This window comes from Necator americanus, chromosome II, assembly GCF_031761385.1.
Source record: "Necator americanus strain Aroian chromosome II, whole genome shotgun sequence".
Classification (NCBI taxonomy): Eukaryota; Metazoa; Nematoda; class Chromadorea; order Rhabditida; family Ancylostomatidae; genus Necator; species Necator americanus.
This window is the reverse complement of record NC_087372.1, coordinates 16,876,739-16,897,994: the sequence shown is the minus strand read 5'-3', so window position 1 is coordinate 16,897,994 and position 21,256 is coordinate 16,876,739. Positions and strand designations below refer to the sequence as shown.

The 21,256-nt window shown below is 40.1% G+C and overlaps 2 protein-coding genes across 5 annotated transcripts; both read left to right on the top strand.

The window, feature by feature from the left end:
- Nucleotides 1–5,380: 5,380 nt before the first annotated feature.
- On the top strand, nucleotides 5,381–14,028 carry RB195_018138 (uncharacterized protein; the record flags this gene model as incomplete). Of its 3 annotated transcripts, XM_064185437.1 has the most annotated exons (17): nucleotides 5,381–5,527; nucleotides 5,581–5,707; nucleotides 6,219–6,446; nucleotides 6,512–6,599; nucleotides 8,243–8,435; nucleotides 8,554–8,642; nucleotides 8,696–8,768; nucleotides 8,851–8,947; nucleotides 9,005–9,102; nucleotides 10,202–10,421; nucleotides 10,501–10,737; nucleotides 10,797–10,957; nucleotides 11,013–11,118; nucleotides 11,690–11,856; nucleotides 13,345–13,548; nucleotides 13,787–13,912; nucleotides 13,969–14,028. In XM_064185437.1, 17 exons carry the CDS (start codon nucleotides 5,381–5,383, stop codon nucleotides 14,026–14,028), a joined length of 2,421 nt encoding a protein of 806 aa, XP_064041318.1. The 3 variants fall into 3 exon arrangements, with proteins under 3 accessions (XP_064041318.1, XP_064041320.1, XP_064041319.1); XM_064185438.1 differs by lacking the exons at nucleotides 5,381–5,527; nucleotides 5,581–5,707; nucleotides 13,345–13,548 and having other exon boundaries at nucleotides 6,245–6,446; XM_064185439.1 differs by lacking the exons at nucleotides 6,512–6,599; nucleotides 8,243–8,435; nucleotides 8,554–8,642; ... (9 more) ...; nucleotides 13,787–13,912; nucleotides 13,969–14,028 and adding an exon at nucleotides 6,045–6,166 and having other exon boundaries at nucleotides 6,219–6,230.
- A 49-nt stretch (nucleotides 14,029–14,077) lies between these two features.
- RB195_018137 (uncharacterized protein) lies at nucleotides 14,078–20,913 on the top strand (the record flags this gene model as incomplete). 2 transcript variants are annotated; one of them, XM_064185435.1, is made up of 14 exons in its annotated part: nucleotides 14,078–14,086; nucleotides 14,356–14,413; nucleotides 17,032–17,147; nucleotides 17,218–17,356; nucleotides 17,592–17,733; nucleotides 18,010–18,080; nucleotides 18,147–18,265; nucleotides 18,350–18,450; nucleotides 18,509–18,670; nucleotides 18,728–18,840; nucleotides 18,932–19,096; nucleotides 20,343–20,410; nucleotides 20,513–20,633; nucleotides 20,756–20,913. In XM_064185435.1, the coding sequence occupies 14 exons, from the start codon at nucleotides 14,078–14,080 to the stop codon at nucleotides 20,911–20,913; spliced, it is 1,542 nt and encodes a 513-aa protein (XP_064041316.1). The 2 variants fall into 2 exon arrangements, with proteins under 2 accessions (XP_064041316.1, XP_064041317.1); XM_064185436.1 differs by lacking the exon at nucleotides 14,078–14,086 and having other exon boundaries at nucleotides 14,362–14,413.
- Between the last annotated feature and the right edge of the window lie 343 nt (nucleotides 20,914–21,256).

Here is a 21,256-nt window from a genome sequence, read left to right as displayed (position 1 = left end):
CATAGCTTGCACAGTGCTTTGGCACTCTTCGTCACAGCCAATTCAATATCGGAAGCTAACAGAAGTGTAAGAGCACTAAGTAAAAGTAGAAAGATAGCTGCAATGAAAAGCAAGTACGCTGGCTCAAGTTGGTAAGTGTAGTGCAGACTTATTTATGCGTGATTACAAAGACTTCGATAAGGACATCTGTTAATTGGCCTTTACACGCGCTGTTGAAATAGGGCTGGTGCTGGTAACTTAGCAAGGTTGGATGGCTCAACGAGATGCCGCGCTGTTTTTATTGTGAATGTCAGGGATCAATCCCTGCAAAGGTGCTATTTTTGCATTTGGCGTAAAAGAATTTAAAAAGCACATTTCTCATCCTACAGTGACGAACTTCTTACTTTCAGTCGAAAAAGCAATTCTGAGGCTGCTACTGAGCGAAAAAAAGACATCTACAGGTGTAATTAGGGTTAAAATTAGTACAAAGTGGGCTCCACGAGTTTCTGAATATCTACGCTCAAAGTGAATTTTATGCAATAAAGCTGGCTGCGATCTGTAGGGAGAGATTTCTTCTATATTTCTACGAAGTTTGGTGCCTCTAGCTTTCCTAGTCTTTTTGAAACCTAGTTGAGAAAACTCCCAATTTTTGTCTCAAATTTTCGAGTTTTTCTCAACTAGCTTTTGAGAAAACCAGAACACTTACAGAGGCCAAAATTTGCAGTTAAGGGTTTTCCTTGATGCTCTATCCAAATATAGAGTCGAATGTTTCAACGGCGCTACCGTATTCTCGCAACTTGAAAAAGAGCGAAATCTCAGGATTTCGGCAACGCGTCAAAATCTGTGTGACTTTAAACAAATTTCCATAACTCTGCTCATAGTTTATAAAAACGAATTCGGTTTAAAGTATGTTGTAGAGGGTGATTTTTGCTATCATAATTTGCTTTTACTTTTTTAAAGGTCTTATGTCTCTTCGTTAGTGAGTTATTCATGTTTATTTCAAGGTAACAAAATCCGACCTGTACAGCAGTAATTTCCAATTAACGCCTCGTTCTAATCGCTAAAATCACCTATGTATAACACTTGTATATGACAAACAGTGCTCTAAACACAATTTCAGAAAATTGCCGGTGAAATGTTCTTCTCAGTGATTTTTTTTCGGTTTTGCAATAATCTAGATTCCGGCGGGGATCGAACTCTCATCCGTTCATTTCCGTTGTCGATGAGTAAAATTGTTTGGTAATAGTCGGAAATAGTGTGAAAATTGTTTTAAAAGGTGTTCTCCTTCTTTTCCAGCTGTTTTTTCGTTTTGCAAAAATAATGGTTCCGGCGGGGATCGAACTTTTGTTTATTGTTTAAAACTTTTACTTTTCTTGATCTTCCTCCATCTAGCACGCGGCATCTTAAACATATAATTAACATGAACATATAATTTCTAGTTATTATTTATTCCACTAATATCGCTGCATTACAATATGTATTTTGTTTTACTTGTAGCATTACTATTTTTTAAAATAATTTATTATTTGTTTGTTACATCGTATTGTTTTAATTTATTTATTAGGCGTTTATTTGTTTTTTTTTTTTTAATTTTTATTATACCCAAATTTTGATTGCTGCGTGGGCAGCTGTACTGGTAGGAACGAGATGAGGGGGTCGTTTTTGGGAGGGTCTGCGAAGGGGGGTCGTTTTTAGGAGGGATTTTTCCCAACTATACGCCTGACCCTGCCTCTGTGCGTCTGTTTCCTTGCATGTTTGCCTCAGGTTGGTAACATGCCCTCCCCAGAAAGTGGAAGCACGAATGCAAGCGGCTGCTCGAATAGTAGCCAACAGGTTACATTATCTGACGAGGAACGTTATCTTTATCAGTACGATGGTGTCGCTCTCGTCATTTTATGTTGAACAATCATTGATTCATAGCTGTTGGAAGAAACAGGAAGAAAACCCATACGTCAAGTAATGCTTTAAAATTGTGTCTATATTATAATGGAATCGAAGGAGTGTTTGAAGCATAAGTTTGAACATTCTCAAAATGTAGAACGTACACGTTTAGAAAGAAAACTATGAATTCTTTCGCTCTTATTTATAGTTAAAAAAAAGAAAATGTTGCTAGAAAAGCAGAATTCTGATCTTACAGTAATGTCACTACCATTAATTTTTGACTAACTTTGATTAATTGATCAGCGAAGAAAACACCACAAAGTCTGAAGTCCGGATTGGTATATAATAATAGGCTTATTATGTCACGTGTGTGTGTGTGTGTGTGTGTGTGTGTGTGTGTGTGTGTGTGTGTGTGTGTGTGTGTGTGTGTGTGTGTGTGTGTGTGTGTGTGTGTGTGTGTGTGTGTGTGTGTGTGTGTGTGTGTGTGTGTGTGTGTGTGTGTGTGTGTGTGTGTGTGTGTGTGTGTGTGTGTGTGTGTGTGTGTGTGTGTGTGTGTGTGTGTGTGTGTGTGTGTGTGTGTGTGTGTGTGTGTGTGTGTGTGTGTGTGTGTGTGTGTGTGTGTGTGTGTGTGTGTGTGTGTGTGTGTGTGTGTGTGTGTGTGTGTGTGTGTGTGTGTGTGTGTGTGTGTGTGTGTGTGTGTGTGTGTGTGTGTGTGTGTGTGTGTGTGTGTGTGTGTGTGTGTGTGTGTGTGTGTGTGTGTGTGTGTGTGTGTGTGTGTGTGTGTGTGTGTGTGTGTGTGTGTGTGTGTGTGTGTGTGTGTGTGTGTGTGTGTGTGTGTGTGTGTGTGTGTGTGTGTGTGTGTGTGTGTGTGTGTGTGTGTGTGTGTGTGTGTGTGTGTGTGTGTGTGTGTGTGTGTGTGTGTGTGTGTGTGTGTGTGTGTGTGTGTGTGTGTGTGTGTGTGTGTGTGTGTGTGTGTGTGTGTGTGTGTGTGTGTGTGTGTGTGTGTGTGTGTGTGTGTGTGTGTGTGTGTGTGTGTGTGTGTGTGTGTGTGATCGGCGCCGGATCAGCGCGCAATAACTTTGTGTGGATGTCGCGAAAGGTAAATTAGACGTTGAACAGTTTTATATCCGTAGCCACTGCATGTGTTGCATTGCACCTCTGCGACTCCTCCGCGTATCTATTTCACTGCACTTGTTTCCCTCAACTTGGTAGTATGCATTCTTCAGAAAGTGGAGACACCCACACAAACGGCTGCTTAAATAGTGCCGAACAATTAACATGATCTGATATGGAACTTATCTTTATCAGTATGATGATGTCATTTACGTGATTTTAAGTTAAAACATCATTCTGTGATGACTGTTGGGGAAAATCAGGAAGAACACATATTCTTCGAGTAATACTTTTAAATTGTGTCTACATTATATTGGAATCGAAGGAGTGCTTGAAGCTGAAGTCTGAGCATTCTCCAAGTGTAGAACTGACGCGTTTAGAAAGAAAACTATGAAATCTTTCTCCTTCATTTACATTTAAAAAGGAGTAAGAAAGCAAAGTTCAATTGTTAGATCAACACAAATGTAATTTAAGAGAATAATACACTACTATTAATTTTCATTGATCAGTGAAGGGAACGAAGCGAACACCACAGAAAGTTTGAAGCCATCTTTCTTCATCTTTTTTTGTTAGAACTAAAGGGAAAAGATTTCATAGTCTTCTTTCTAGACACGTCAGTTCTACATTTGGAAAACATTACACATACATTACACATACACACACACATACACATACACACATACACATACACATACACATACACACACATACACATACACATACACATACACATACACATACACATACACACATACACATATACACACATACACACACATATACATATACACACATATACACATATACACACACACATATACAAAAATCTTTCCTTTGTCAATAAAAGCCTATACAATAATGATATAAAGTTGCGCGTTTATGATGTCTTTAACTACTCTCTGACGTACTTCGTTGTTTAATAACCCAACAGTCCTCCTCAGAACTTCTTATGAGGAATGAAAGGAGTGCTGAATACTTCCATGTTGTCCCACACCGAGATATCTAATTGCTTGAGATCGCATGAGTTCAAAGACCAGGGATCTATTTCCCTGAGTCTATGAAAGACCCTTGTCAGAGATTGAGAGTTGATTTGATCCGATGGGAAGGTCCGCAACACTGCGCAAGTAAGAGCTGTCTTCAAAGAAAAGAGTTCTGAGATGTCAAAGACATGGAATTTCCTCTTGCTTCGGGTTAAAGTTTAAGGTCTAAGGTTTAGAAATAATCAGACAGGGCAGTTGAAGGCACTTTCTAGCAAAAAAAAGAGGTGTGAAAGCAAGAAAGAACGGGAGGATGGAAGTCGATAATGGTCAGAAAGCAGTCTAAAGACATCACCCCACGAATCTGAGGTGGTGCAGATTTCAGGTGGAGTATTCGTATACGAGATGGGAGACTATGGAGAGGGGCATGATTCCGTCCATTTCTTCCTAATTGCCGTAAAAAACGGCCCGGAAGATGCGGCGCCGCACAAGGCTGGCGCGCTTCAGTCGAACTCCCTGTAGAAAATAGTGCGCCAGAATGCCTGAAGCCGTATCTTCCGGGCCGTTTTTTAACGGTAATTAGGAAGAAATGGACGGAATCACCCCCCTCTCCATAGTCTCCCATCCCGTATACAAATACTCCACCTGAAATCTGTACCACCTCAGATTCGTGGAGTGATGCCTTTAAGATTTCATAAACGGCAATTTTGTACCATTATTATATAGTTGTGTGTAATTTTCCACTTTGCCGTGAAAACCCATGTGTGAGTAGATCACACAATGCACATTTGCTAGATGGCTACGTGTGGTTGCGGTGGCGGGTAGGCTGCGTAGTTCGTCTTGTCTCTGAAAGAACACCAACGTCATTTCTGACTCCTATTGATTACTGATTAACTTACTGATTTCCATCATTGCCTTTCACTACATAAAATATGTAACAGTGCAACATGAAATAGACAGTATCGAAAACAAACAACAACCACAATTCCTGGTGTTCCAAATATTTCTACATTGAGTGTAATCACGGAGGTAACAACATATTTGACAGCTAGGTACCGGACCGCAATTCGGCCGCCGGTTGGCTGATACTTCTGTGACTGTGCGCTTAGTTCACATCTCCTGTGCTTGTTCTTTGGCGTCATATAAAACGAGTGTTATCTGTATCACTATTTGATATTGGGATAGTATTTGTCTTCGCGTGGCCTACTTCCAGTTTTTGACTCCTGGCTTATTTCCATGAGAAGTTCTGAGTTACAAATGAATCAAGCATCTCATTTTCAAAGAGCTAGTGGTTATGTCGATGAATTCCTCCGATGAATTGAATTATCTGCTTATCATCTTTATAATTGCAGTTTCACCAACTGTTTTGAGAAGTTTCGTCGGAAGTCTCGGGAATCGGTTCGCTTTATGTGTGGTGCTTCCTAGTTAAGATGCGGAAACTCGTCATTCCCAAGTATTACGGTCGTCCTTCGATTGGCTTAGCTCTTTTTGGGTGTGCAAATCGCCCATTTTACCATATTTGTGTTTTTCCTGACAGAGCTTTGGGAAGAAGATACGAGGGGAATATTCTTGAGCAGGTATGTATTTATTCACTTAAGGGAACATTTAAAGACTACTCCGTGTATTTCAGGTTGGTACGTTTGACCCGTTACCAAACTTCAGAAACGAGAAATTAGTGTCTCTCAACTTTGGACGGCTCAAGTACTGGATAGGCGAGAGAAACGCCAATATATCTGTCCCTGTTTTAGAACTTCTAGGTGAGACATCTCAATTTGTTGAAGTTCCATTCAATTCCCGTTTTATAACCAGCAGTACGGAACACTCACATAGAAGCATCGAGATAAATGTAGTTGGGGAGGTCATTTAACTGCGCCCTCATATTTAGAAATAAATAGCTAAGTCAATCGGAGCCCAAGGACCTGAGCATTAGCTTTAGAAGGTCTTTAATATGTAAGCTAAAGATACTAAGAGAAAAAAAAATGAAGATAGAGTTTTCAGAAATAAGGCCGCAGTTGAGTGCCCCCCTCCCAACTACATTTTCTCTGAAACTTGTCTTTGTGCAACCTTTGTTGATGTTTTTTTTTTTAATTTCAGGACTCTCGGGGTTGTTCCCCATTCATCCGAAGACGTTTATACGGGCAAAACATAACAGAGAACACGCTTCTTCATTGGACGCAGACATTAACAAGAATACTGAAGGCTCGGTCGACAAAGAAGTGAGCTATGTTTTCACTTCATGATGGCCTAACATCCAATGCCTAATTCTAGGCCTCTGCTTAGAACGGCGTTTGGCGATGACGCTTTTTGTTAATCCAGCACTATCCTATTTTTTTACATTGCTTTTCTGTTATCTTTTGGTTGTTTGCTTATGCGATCGCTGTTATAATAGTGTTAGAATCAACTACGATGAAAATTCATTCTCGCCTGATTCTGTATATAGTGTCATTGGAACATCAGAAGCCTGTGTGAGCAATTATGAAGCAAATTTTTATTCCGGTTAGTTCGATCTTTCTACTACAATCATGCTCTGGACTTCGTTATGTCAAACCGCTTTTTTTCAGGGGCAGAAAATGAACTCCCTCCTTGTCGTGTTGGTTTGCTTTCGGTAGAACTATCTCCTATTGCTCGTTTTGATAACAATAACAATTTGTAGGTTGATGTGTCTTTCTGCATTCACTAATAACCAAATAGAAATCAAATTGCAATTTTTCGAAGGTGGTTAGTGAAAGTTAGGCGGTGTCGGCTCTTCGCACATCCGGCTTGACAGGCCATCTCCTTGCAAATTTGAAGAGTGTTTTCTTTACATAGTAATGCTAGTGAAGTGGTTCACCGTCTGTTCTTCACTAAAAAGATCCTCAGATTCATATTCATTCTTCATTTGTTCGTCTTCTCCTTCATGTAGACATTGACTGTGCACGTTTTTTTTTTCGTTTCTTTCCAACATACTACCATTTTTGTTTATCGTTCTAGTATATTAACGTAATATAAGCATTCCGAATTATTAGGGACAAATAAGAATGGAAAAGGAACTGAGTAAGGATTACGCTTACGACTCAAACTTGACCGGTTAGCGCGAGGAGCGATTATTACTGATGTCATGAGCTTGTCTGATGTTCTTTGACTTTGTCCGCCTATCAGGCATGTTAAAGGCATCACCCCACGAATCTGAGGTGGTGCCGATTTTAGGTGGAGTATTTCTATACGGGATGGGAGACTATGGAGAGGGGGGTGATTCCGTCCATTTCTTCCTAATTACCGTAAAAAAACGGCCTAGAAGATACGGCTTCAGGCGTTCTGGCGCACTATTTTCTACAGGGAGTTCGACAATAGTGCGCCAGAACGCCTGAAGCCGTATCTTCTAGGCCGTTTTTTTACGGTAATTAGGAAGAAATGGACGGAATCACCCCCCTCTCCATAGTCTCCCATCCCGTATAGGAATACTCCACCTAAAATCTGCACCACCTCAGATTCGTGGGGTGATGCCTTCAGGCGAAATCGGCACTCAGTGGCGCCCTTATTTCTCGACGCTCCAACTTAGTTTTTTTTTCTCTTAGTAACTTTAGCTTACATGTCATAGATCCTCTAAGACTAATGCTTAGGCACCGATTGATTAATGATTTAGTTGTTTATATCAATTCATTTTTTGATTGGTTTAATTATTTACCTCGAGAAATAAGGACGCACGGAGTGCCCTTATATCTCGGGGTATATAATCAAATCAATCCCCTCCCTCAACTACATTTTACCCAGTTGTTGCTCATAATCGACATTGAGAAGGGAGATGTTATATGTTTAGGGAGATGTTCCAAAACACTAACGTCAGGTTTTCATTAGAAATGGTACTTAGCGTACTGTTTATTGTCACTATTTACATTTATTGTCTATTTATTTATTTAGATGAGTCATGCGCAAGTAAATTCAATGTGTTTTTGTTGTTGTTTGTTTTTATTTCTTGTTACCGTAAGTGCTCCGACGTGTAGATTACATAGCATTTATAGAAAGTAATAGATGCTGCGCTCTTCCAAGAAACTTCCTTAGTCTTCGTAACATTTCTGTTTCCTCCAGCATGTCTTATATTTTTGTATTGCTACCAGATAAACTACGCTAGAGTACAGTGGTTATCGACCTCTGATGCTCTCGTTTTTTGAGTTATATTACACGGTGATTTTACAATTATTACATGAGTTAGAAAATTATTGGCTTGTAATAACAGAAGCGATATATTTCAAGGAAAGGAATTACGAACACTTTGAATCTTCTCCTATTTTAAATTAAGAGATCCGTTTTATTAGATTGCCATATATTGAATTGAACATATCTGTGACGGTTCATGAACATGTGGATTCTGTTGTCATTCGTCTGCAATGCGTATATGCACCTGACGCTGAAGATATCTATTGTCACGATACTCAACGAATGACGAATCAAGGTCGCTGGTTATGGCCATGTAGAGCGCTAGTCTTTCACAAAAAGGATATTGTTTCTGTGAGTATACTAGTTGATCTTAGTATTTTCGTAATGCTTCGGCAAGCTGTGCTTAGTCCATTGTTTTTCATCGAAGTACATAATATTTTATTCTGTACTGAGCGTTTTCCTTCTTCAGCTGCCGACCCATTTTGGATATTCATGCTTCCGCGTTTTTGGTCTGTCTCAGTACATTGTGAATGTGACGATCTTTCCTCAGAGGTGCCGGTATGTGTAATTTTCAATGCACTCATATTTTTGCTTCCAATACGTGTTGTCAGCTCAACCTTGCTTATTACTTCACCTTCGGATATCCAGTTATCCCCAACTATCGCTGAATACTACGCAAACAAGGTAATAATTTTTCAGCACTACAACTGAGAATTCCTATTTCCTCTCTATGTGTTTTGTCCTCCTATTCGTATTTGTTCTTTAGGATATTCCAAGTCCCGAATGGTCTCCTCTTCTAATTGTTGACTTCAGCGAAGAAGATGGTATTTGGTTACGTGTTGAAGGGCCCGCGTCATACCATGGTAATTTTTCACTTTTTGAATTCACCCCTTCTTTTCAAAATTTCCGAACCTCTTCAGCCAGAGCAATAACTGTTTCAATTTTTGAACGGCACGCAGACGGAGCACTTCATCCTTTACAGACGTTCAGCATTGTTCATCCAGATACGGGTTTGAAGGTTAGTTTTCAAGTTACTTTGGGAATTTATTCCATAGATTATATCCCACTAGGTGCTATCAGAGGTGCTGGTACAAGTATCTTTATTTTTCATAGTCAAATTGGAAAGCTAACAAATGCACTTTGCAGCACGAAAGTAATAGTGTCACAAACGGGTTCAACTGCGTTAGTGCCGCAGCGCTGTAAGGACGAATAGAAGTTAGCAAAAAAAGTACAGCAGTGTCAGTACCGTGTATCGGTGTATATAGAATGTTATGTATCTGTTGCATACTGTTACTGTAGTTAGTCGTTTCATAATGTTGCTCTTTCGATTTCGCAATTTTGAGCTCGAATTGTACTGAGCTGTCATGTGCGGTCAGTCACATGAGAGGTATCCACGTGATATCGCTCGAGAAATCCTTCTATACAAGGAGCTCGCTCACAGTCAGCCAGTGGTTCGTCTAGTCCAGTGCGGGACCTCGTAGCGGAGACCCGCTCGACTTGAAGGGAAGGATCAAGTCACTGGTTTAGTGCGATCGAGACGATAGCGTTTCCAAGGATATCCTCCAGAAGTGGGAACGGTTGTAACCGAACCCATAGTGAGTGAGAGATCGCCGACTTGACTCAAAGCTCTCTTGGGGTCTCAGCGAGAGGACCCAAGCCTAAGCGGTTGAGAAGGCGAGCGCAGCGCCAGAGGGATTGGTGCAGGAGTATGTACACACATGCAGAACTGTTTGGAGTGGTAGCGCTGCATCAGAGTAGACGCCCAAGGGAACAGCTAAATGGGCGAGGTTGCGCGTTATTGTCCACTTATGCGTTTAACCCTCTAATTGTATTTGTGTTAGTGATGAAAGTTAGCTGGCTACCTTATATATAGTGAAGAGAATGAAGGGACAAGGTGTTTCATGTTATCATTACTTTCAGATGGGGATGAAATACCCCAACCTCAACATCACTCAGAAAGAGCTTTGAGGAAATGAGGGCAAAAAAAAAACCGTCGTAGATGAGAATACGGGTGATACAAGCATCACAAACCTTAGATAACATATCTCACTCTAAGAGATGGTTAATTAGTTCAATTACGAAATTCTTCCCATGATTTCAACCAATTTTGTTTTCAGTGGCGTAATGTGGCAAAGGGAGATTATGTTGCGTACGCACATATTCATCGCCATGACTGTGTACTTGTTTGTGATGACAAGATTATACCACGAATGGAATGTCGGCTTTGTGCTCATACAGTTCTAAATTTTACTCTGCCTATAGATCGGGCAAGTCTGTCATGGAAAAGTTTACGTCGAATGCGCGATTCTAGCTCTTCAATTCTGTACGCATTGAGTTGTAAGTTATTTTTTCTTTTGCTGTCTATCTCAAATCTTATATTTTATTCTGAAATTACCATATATATTTAATTTTTCAGCGGCAGTCTTTGTGTTAGCTCTCTTCGGTATGATTTATGTCTTCATTTTGCGAAGAAGGGTTCGTCACACACCAGTTGAAGTACGAGAAATAGAACTGCAGTCGAAGCCATCTGTCCTTTTATTAACTCCGGATGACTGTGATGAACATGCCTTAGTTATGCTCCTCCTAAGTCGCATTCTTGAGCGCCATTTTGGAGTTAATGTTCTCCTAGACTATCACGAGATGAGTAACTCTGGTGCGTGAGCTCTTTACATCTGCATAATCGATTGTTTTTATGATGTGTATCCTTTCAAGTAGCACGTCCTTCCCGTTGGCTGGTCGATTCCATGTGTAGAGCGTCTCGTGTGCTGATAATTGTCTCACCATGCACCGAGCTGGTAATAAATGGGCAACATTTGAAGCAACGTCGACCCTTTCCTGATCTCTTCGGATCCGCCATAAACATGATTTTGAGAGTAGGCGCCATTCTCTGAACATCTCGTTGTTGCTTGTGTATGGGTACAGTTACAGGAAAGCACAAAAACCACTACTCTAAGTAAGTATATAATTTGTCGTCTACCTTATTCTCCGCCCACTCCTAAACAGCTTAGCCTTTTGGGTTTTCCTGAAGTGGAAGGTGCGTTTTTATTTTGGATTCTTTTCTTTTTTTTTAACAAAGATCAGAGAATGAGCATCGATCGTTCTATCCATTTGCTCGCTAGTTATAGCTGATGTAGCTGTCGTTTCACTCCTAGAATATCTCGCTCAGTTTCCGCATTGCGTCCTTTCGAGTTGTTCTGGATGTTTTAGGTGAGATTGCCATAGGAGATTGCTACCTTGTGTGAATCCTATATTCGCTGCAACTGTGGTGTTACTATAGAAAATAGAAAAAAGGTTGTAAATTTGCTGCATAATTCCCGAAACCCATCGGGTAGGGAAGTTTTTGATGTCCAAGGCTTCTATGACCATTTTCGTCTCAAGTGAAGAGATGCTGCAGTGTTGAAGTGTTGCAATTTCTCAAACTCTTGATAATTCAATAAGTGACCGTTTTCTGGTCTTCTCAACAGATACATTTGTTTTCGAGGGATGTCCTCCTTTGCTTAGAGTATTTAGACGTCTCTATTAGAAATCGCGCAAATCATCCTTTCTTTAGTTATTGAGCTGCTTTTCTTCACATTAATGTTATTCTTCATTCTCTCAATTTTCAGTACCTTCGGAGTTTACCCGTCTGACTGCCTTAGTCCATTCGATCGATTACGAATTTAACGACGCAGTTGATCCTTCACTTCAAAACGAGCTTGCTGAAGCAGTAAATAGAGTTGTGAAAATGATGAAGGTCAATCCAAGCTGGATTGAAAGTCGGTGTGTTTCTGAGGTGTGTTTCACTGGAAGTCTCCGTTTAACTTCCATTGATGTAAGCTTATTACCATCCACATTCTTTTTTTCATTACCACTAGTATATATAAATTCCGTATACTAAGTTTGCGCTTATTTGCTAGATTTGACTATCTGTCCTAATATTTTGTTCCGTCGAACGTGTTCAACTAATTACACTAGGCTGAAGAACAACTCATCGGTTTTTTCAGAGTGAAAAATGCAGATAGAAATGAATAGTCCTTTCGAGGTTCTACTTATTATTTGATAGAGAGCTTCTCGCCCTAGAGTCCAGTCCTTTTTCAATTTTTTAATCTTACTTATTCTTGTTTTTTTGGATAATGCAGGTGGAGTGTCAATTAGACAAAGCGAGCATTTTCAGCTGCTCCAGTTCTTCGCAATTTATCGAGATGAGAAAGCCGCTGAAGTTGTTTGCCTGATTTGTTGCGCATGGACAGCATTTAATGACGGATAAAAATTTTTGAAAACAACAGAAAATGCATGAAGGAAATTAAAAAAAAAAAACAGAAAGGAAGGAACTAATACCAAGCATTGAGAAATTGTAGAACGATGGAAATTGTTTTAAGAATAGTGGGAAATATAGTGTTAGTTAACTTACTTTACTTTTTTGCTTTCAAAAAATTGTAAAAGAGTGTTTTTTACCGCAACCCGCGCCAGTTGGGTCGACGGGTTTGTGATCCGCTTTTGAGTCAAAATTCCCAACTTTGAAACGCCAAAGCATATGTCGAGCGCTCTTCTCAAGCATTGCTCCTTCTCTATTTACAACAATTTCAACATCTGCGACCTTATCAAGTGGACTAAAGTTAGGATATCAAGAAACTGACGTAGTTGGGAAAATTGTGGGAAAATATGGCGTTTGAGATGTAGATTACGAGTGTGAGGGTAACCTCACTCAATTCCTGATGATCTTTCTGCGGAACGGCATTTATTTCTACGAGGTACGTTAGAGCGCGCCTCTTTGTACACGTTCCCGTCTCCCCAGCAGGGTATAAATTGGTTTCGCGTAAATAAGCTGGTGATGAGACCTCCGATCTTCGATCGCTTGCTCGCTGCTTTGATCCGTGGACAAGGGTGGGACGTTTCCGAGTAAATCGCGGGAATAAGCGCAGTTTCTCACGCTGGATAGGATTATTTTGTGGAGTGAGAAATTATCTTTCTGGTAATGAATAACCTAGTGGAAACACTTTCTATTTTACACATTTTTCATTTTAAAGAGCGCTCACGACTTATTGTTCAACCCAACATTGTATCACGTTCCAAACGTGGGATTTGACGAATTCTTTTTGTTTCTGAGTGTTAATATCAGCATTACTCTGAAGGTTTTGGGATATATCGGATACTCTTCACAGTTATGAATAACATTCATATTGCCTGAAGTTCTTCTTTTCCAAAATATTGTCCGAATATTCGTGTTTTCCCTGCGAGTACAGTCGGGTCAAAACGACATGAATGACGAGTATAGTTGCAGTGCATTCGCGTACGTGGTCGAAATGGAGCGGTGGAGGCAGCAGTTGGAACCGACTTGGGGCTGTCGCAAACTGCAGTGATGGGTGGTGCCAGCAAAGGTTTTACTACTGTCCTAGCGGCTACGCTCCACCAAAACGCCCCGAGAGAAGGCGCGCACGCAATTACGTACCTGCGGCGTGTCCTTTTTACCCTACTATATTTTTCGGTACATTAACGAGGTTCTTATAGGCGTCTGCTAAATTTGCTGAGTTTTCTACCTGCAGTCTTTTAAATACTTCGTATTAAAAGATTCACTTTATTTGACAAAAATTAATTTGTGCTTGCCATCGTGGAAAGGGTATAGAAAATGTTAACAAATAATAGCAGTTGTTTTGTTTTCATTTCATTCGTCAATGGTTAGTGATTCAAATACACTCCTTCGGCTATCAAAATCTTATTGACAGAATGTGCACAACGACAACACCGTTAGGTTTGTGGATGTTCCTGAGAAAAGTATGTTGTTGGAAACTTCAGAGGAAAGACGAGAGGCTGCTGTTGAGTTCGGATTACTTCCGCCAGAAGAAAATGAAGTGAGGTGCACATCGTTTCTTTTTCTTAATTCTAATCTACATGTTGACGAAATAAGGTTGTTGGCATATCGTCTGAGTTTGCTCTATTGCCCCCGGACTCATCGGATGAAGACTGAGATTTAACCCATTCGACCTATGATTTGCATCTTCGATTAGGTGTTTAGAATGATAGTTGTGAGCGTGTAGGCAGCACTTCACAGAACTGATATCCTGTAGAATGTTTAATGTTGTTTTGTGTCATTTTATGCGATGTTACCATTGACGATACCCACCTTCCTTTTTTTTTGTTGAGTACTTTTCTTAAATGAATTGTCTTGTTGTGGCCATAAATATCACGCAGATCAATAGTTCAAAACTACTTTCCTCAATGATGTTTGGAAGTTCATAAGTATCTTGATTTTTACCGTGCTTGACAATGCCAATTGACAGCTTAATCGCTTTAGCAAGCAATGCTTGAGCATAGGAAGAAGGAGCGAAGGAAAACGGAAAGCGTGGACGATAGTGAGTTTCTGTTAAATATTGAGATTGGCTTTGAAAGGCCGATTTTTTTATACAGCGCTTGTACTTACCGATTTTTCTTATACCAGGGTGAACTAGACAGCGTAGTTCACACGAGTGCTTTTTTGGACTGGAATTTGATGGTCAGAAGTATGCTAAGTGTTATGGCGTGTTTAAATAATGACCCAGTGCGCTGTGAGAAGCTCTGCTATCTTTGTCGTCGTGCTCTTTCTTACAAAGGAGGCCATTTCTGTCGCTGGCTAGCCGTTAGTGTAAAACGATGCAGCTTTCCTAATTATAAGAGAAGCACGAAGCCAAAGATGAAAATGTGGACGAAATTCACGCAGTGCGAATACTTAAGTTGTTTAATTTAATACTTAAGACGTGTGAACTCCTGAGCTATAGAACGGTAGTCGCTTTTTAGTACAAAGGCAGTGATTTGTGACCTAATGACTGGTTTCGATAGTAAATATATGCTACCTTCGTTGTAAACGTAAGCAGGAAGTAATTACTTGACAGATTAAAGGCAGCCTATCATAAAAATGACGATAGCGGGGTACAAGTGAGCAAATGTGGAGTTGTAGATTACGAGTATGGCCCACTTTTATCTTCTTAGTCGTTCTGGAAAATGATGTGAGCTACGGCGTTTCTTCCTACGATGTACGTTAGAGCGTACCACCTTTTACACGAGCGGGCTCCTCAACAAGATATCCATTGGTTTTTTTTTTATTTGGATAGACTGCTAGGGATAGCTCATTATTTTCCCGTTCGATCGCTGGTGCGGGGCGTGCATTTTCAGTTATGTCGTAGGAACAAATGCAATTCCCCACGAAATTTTCAGGACGATTAAGGAGAACGGAGTGAGCCTACGTTCACAGTCCTGATTTACGCTTCGAACTCTATGTTTGCCTACAGAAACTCCAACATGGTTGGTTTCGTGATACGCGAGGTGCAGCACAAGACTTTTCATTAATTATAATTAATTGTTCATAATTAGTTGCACCAAACCACCTGAAACCTCCTGAAATTACGTAATTACGTAGGATGGTGTCGAGCTTCAGGTAATTTGGACTCAATCCTAATTGTGAGCCATCAGATGTCTACATCGTTACGAATTTCTATACCGAGACTGGAGCTGACCTGTGTAGTAGAAGTTTTTTGTTGTAGAATTGTGGGAATGTCGCAACATTTACAAAGGCTCAACATCGTAGCCTACAATTACCTTTTAGCATTCATACCGTCTATGGTGATATACATCAATATCATTGAGTGTGATCACTTCCTATAATATCTTAGCCTCATTGAAAGGAAAATTGTGTTTCAAACCAATAAGGAGATACTGCATCAGAAAACGAATACGTCAACTTGGAGATGCGCAGGGCATTGCCAACTACGAATTGAGGTTCATGCTTGCGAACAACAACAACATGCGAATAACATTTGAACATTGATTTTCTTGAACGCAGATCGAACAGGGAATACATCGATATGAAAGTGGAGAACTTTAACCGTGGGTTCTACTCGGATTTCTCGATAGCCACACCCACTTCCATCCGAATTGCTTCATTTTTTTCTTTTTTTTTTTGGGAAAGTGAATAATAGTCCAGTGAAATCAAGATAAAATTCGAATATGTGAAGGACTAGCAACCATTAAAACATCGGCAGCGACTTTCACACAGTGCCTGTCGGAATGGTGGGTCCCTTAACTGAAGGGCCTGGGAGGCTACGTTGTTGTATGAGAAATGGACATAGCACTTAAAAGTACCTCCAATCTGCTCACTGTCTCCCACCTACAAAACACCTACAAAACAATTCTTCTCTTAACAGTAGTGATCCTAAATAGTATTGAAAGGAGATCAAATGAAGTGCAGTTTTAAGAACAAGCATCAATTCAGTGCGATTTCCTACATACGCACTGTTTCGTCATCCATGACGCATCGCGAGCAAGATACCCCCACGACCTGCTTCAAACAACTGAAAAGCAAAATTTCAGTTATACTTAACTCGTATACCTAGCCCTGGTCGGGAGAAATATATGTAGTTTATTAGGTAATATGGTGCGTTTTAGAGGCAACCACAAAAGACCACTAAGACAAAAGCCTTCGGTGTCAGCAACTTCAAACAGATAGAAGCAGGAGTGCCAAGTGGTCAGATTCTTTTCGCGATGTCCTGGGAAACTATGATTCTCTTCCTCGGTTTAACGTATGAAATTCACCAGACAACTCATAGGAAGATCCGGAAGAATGGAAATGCTACCGGTGGACTGTTCGAGCAATTCTGAGATTGTAATGAGGATAGATGGAGCAAATGATGAGCAGCTGAAAGGCAGATGAGAGTTTTTATTGTAGGTGGTGCGGAAATTCCGTAGTCGTTGCTGTCGTTGCGTCATGAGCATAAGATAATTGAATAAATGCAAAGCTATACAGCAGTTTCTCAGTTTAAGATTGAGAAACAAATAAAAGTTTCTTTTTTGTTCAGAAGTGGATGTCAACAGTTTGTAATGCAAGTGTGATATAATTCTTAGTATTAAAAGTAGTTTATCTCATACTTCATATTATCTTGCCTAGCGTATTTTTACATTTCTTTGCATAAATGTGAATTTTTGAAAAAAAAACATTTAGACATATCGATCTCTTTTCCCTCCTCGGAGAGGTCTGCAAGTCCATCCATCCGCAAGAAGTATTCAACAATAGTTCCTTCCACTTCTCGTGGCATTGATCATGTGCTGGACTACAGCGTTAGTTGCAAATATTTTCCTCCAGACGCTAGCTCGCATTCATACGACTTATTTATGATGAATTTTGTAGGCCTCTAACTCGAGCGAGACAAATATGTGCCCTTCTCCTGTTCGAAACCAGTTTGTTATTGATTCCGAGGAAGAATATTCTGACAAAGGGGATGAAGAAACTTGTGGGTACCGGATTAATTGCTCGCAGAATAGTTTTGGTGAGTGTATGTAATTGTACTGTATTTGTGTGGTGCATTTATAAAGAACATAATTATAAACAGTGGAAACTTTTTCGTGAAAGGCTATAGCGTCTTTGGACTGCTTTGCTGCTTGGTCTGCACATCGGAAAAACAAGCTTGAGCGTACTCCCGACGGAAAAATTCCGTTGTTTCTGTCATATCATGAACATTTCAAGATTGGTTCGTAGAGAAAGGAGACTTGCTTGTGTTCTAGTGAGAATCAAGCAAAATTCATCTACCGGAAGTAAAAAATATCGTTGTCGTCGCGTCCTTCCGGCAAAAGGGACTGAAGAGAAAACGAACATTTTGAAAATAGATGCCAGGAGGCGAACGCAAGAATCAGCTGGAAGATATTCGTTAGTTTATCTCTTTTTTATGGACAATAATGAATCTCTTTTTTTCGCTGAAAGACTCATAGATTTGCCATTTTTGCACGACTTTCATGAGTTCAGTTCCGTAGGCTGTCGCGTTACGACTGTTGCATCGGTAGCGCCGAGTGACCCAAATATTACTGGATGACAATAGAATAGTAAATTGCGAATATTCGTAAAATGGCAAAACGCCGAATTTAAGCAAAGGTCTAACTGCGGCAGCTCACGGGACGGAACGGCATGAATCTCTCGCTGTTACAGTTGTCCATTTTGCGATTACTGCGCGCCTTTTCCCAGCAAAGTGAAACGACATATTGTCAATAAACACAGTGGTGAGATTGCGAAATAGTCTATATTTTTCAAGTCATTGATGACAGATAATCGCCGTTTTGATTCAGATTCTCACTTATGCTCTGATTGCAACAAGCGTTTCGATACTTTCTTATTGTTACGGAAACATTGCTCTACTGAACATCCAAAGCTACATCGCTGCCAGTTTTGTGACTTTTCGAACAAGGTTCGCTAATATGAAGTTAATATAGAATTCCTCTTTTTGGCGGTGAACTAATATGTCAGGAATCTGCTCACTATTATGTTTCAGACTCAGGCTGCAGTTCGAAGACACACAGTTGCGAACCATGAAAACGGTGTGATGTGTACAGTAGCAGGTTGCAGTATGCGTGTTGCACGTTGGCGACTGAAGTACATTTTCGAATTGATCGTCTGCTATTCTCCGTGCAAGAACTTGTTTTACATCTAGAAAACACCTGATGAAATATCATCCTTGTTCTCCATCAGAAGTCGCTTCAAGAAATATGCATCTGGAAAGACTTCCTGAAATAGAACGAGGTCCTTCTCTAAAATGTTTGGACTGCACTTTTGTCACAAACGATTTGGAAGACTACAATTTACACGTAGTGAGGTATGCCTATATCATTGGGGTTTTTTTCGTTGTTAGAGCTGATGCTCTGAGGTTCAGAGCTCATAAGGAAGGATTCGAATGCCCTTTCCCAGATTGTTCAGTTCGATTTCTGCTTGGAGATATGGATGATCATTTCGCTGCCATGCATGAGCCATCGAAACAGGAAAATGGTGAGCTGGAAAATGCTTTCTCTCAAATTTGTTCTGTTCTTCCTTGCTTTGTTTCTAGTATGTTTTTCCTCATTGATTCATAGAGTTTTAGGTTCCTTCTGTTTGCAATTCCGAGATAACTCTGCGGCTAGTGCTACAACGACAACAGTATCCGAGTGCGCTTCAACATCATACTGTTCAGATGCACTTTGTTCAGACTTTGAAATGCCAACTCCTTCGAGAATGCCAGTTGGGGTATTTCAAGGATCCAGTCGAGGTAAGCTCTACTATAGTCGGATCAAAACGACATGAATCACGAGTGTTGTTGCGGTGCATTTGAGCACGCGCACGAAAAGGCGCGGTGGAGGCAGCAGTTGGAACCGAGTTGGGACCGTCGCAAACTGCAGCGATGGGAGGTGCTGGCAAGGGTTTCACCACGCTCTTCGCCGCTACGCTCCACCGGGGCGCCTCGAGAGAAGCCGCCTACTATACTATTTTGACCCTACTATATATATATATATATATATAATATATATTATATATATAAATATATATATATATATATATATATATATATATTTATATATATATATATATATATATATATATAGAAAGGTCTGAATAGAACGCCTCTTTATGTAGATGTAGTACAGTGGTCAGGAGTTCCGCTGGCAGTGCGCAGTCCAGATGGTTCGAAAGATAACAAGACCGACTTAAGCCTAGCCCCAGAGGTCAGTGTATAGGCTGCATACGAGTCTGAATTGAGGTCTAACACACCCACAATCGTTTCCAGATCCCTAGCGATTTGATTGAAGACAGACACGTTTGTCCCTGATACACTTTCCTTTCATCTGAACATATTCGTTACCCTTTGATCGCGTCTAAGAGTTAGTAGAAGCATATACGTAGTTAGCGTTAACCTTTAGCAAGTGCAAAACGATAGTTTGGGATAGCAAACCAGTCTGGAACGCTAATACTAATACGGATACAACAGAGATTAAACTATTCGTTATGGCATTGCAGTAAGTATTAAAATTGGTTTTCAAGAAGATAATGAATCTGGCGTCCTCGCTGCTTTTTTCTGAACGATGTCGTCGATTATTATGGCCTACCGTTCGGTCACGCTTTGACACCCAATCGGCACTTTTGGCTACTTTTATATTAACCATGCTCATGTGATAAGTGATTTTCGTCATGAACATTTTTTTTAATTTGAAAATTAAAACAGCGATTAACTTGTAGGTGGAACAGAATGGATTTAGAACAAATTTCAAGATGATTAACTTGTTTTATGTGTGCTGCAAGTTTGCGATTCTATTTCGATTCCTGCTTTCATCATCGGTGCACCTGCAACCTGTTTTCGTCACAGTTGGTTTTACTGAAGATCGAGGAGCGCTGAATATCAGTTGATCCTAACTAATTTTACTTAAGAATTGCTGCTGCAGACAATCTGATCTGTAGATCATATCATTGTTTGTTTATCCCATTTTTCAAGAGGTCACTCGGAGAACATAGCCTTCCAGATTTCCAATGCAGTTTATGTGGGAAAAATTATCAAGACTTCTACCTTCTTAGGAAGCATGTTAGAAGTGTGAGTTTTTTTTTTCATTTTTGAAGTAAGTACAATAAAAACATTGATGTTATTATGTATAAGATGCAACGTTACAATTAATAAAGAGGAGCTTTGTTTCAGGTCCATGAAAGGCGTTACACACAACGTTCCCGACCCCTGAAGTACACGTGCGATTGGCCAGATTGTGCGCGAGCTTTTGCGTCTCCTGGACTTCTCCAGGATCACGTCAATGCTCATCGAGGTCTAAAATTAATCAATTTATAACCAGCTGCTTTTTTAATTGCACTTGGAAATCATTAATATGTATTGTATAGCGTTAGAACATAATGAGTGTTCTCTTAATAAGTGAAGGTGTCAGTTTAGGTGTCAGGCCATATCAATGTACTAATTGTGGATGCTCGTTCAGTGCAAGAGCGAGATTTGCTGTACATCTCTCTAAATATCACAGAATGAGCATACGTGACTACAACTGTGCATCTGATCTTCTGAAGCCTCCAAGCAACGACGAGTCTCAGATATAGCTTTAGTCTTCGTAGTATATAGAACTAGCGATTGGTTGTTGTTAAATTTCGTTTATGATGTTTCATATAGGATTGCATGCGTTTTGAATTTATTGAAGTCGAATTCCCGTGGCCCTTTTCCTCTTCTTAACGGAAATATGTGAGGATATATTTGCTCATCATTGAATTCGCAGTCAACCTAACATAGGTTCCAGACTGGCGTATCTGAATGAGTGGAGTTTACTAGTTTATCGTTGTTGAGATTTGTTATTCATTCTTGTTGAAAGTGTTTCTTCAGCTGTTGATGTTTAAATTTACCTCTTTATCCATATTGCACTTACATACAACTCAGTGAGTACGATAG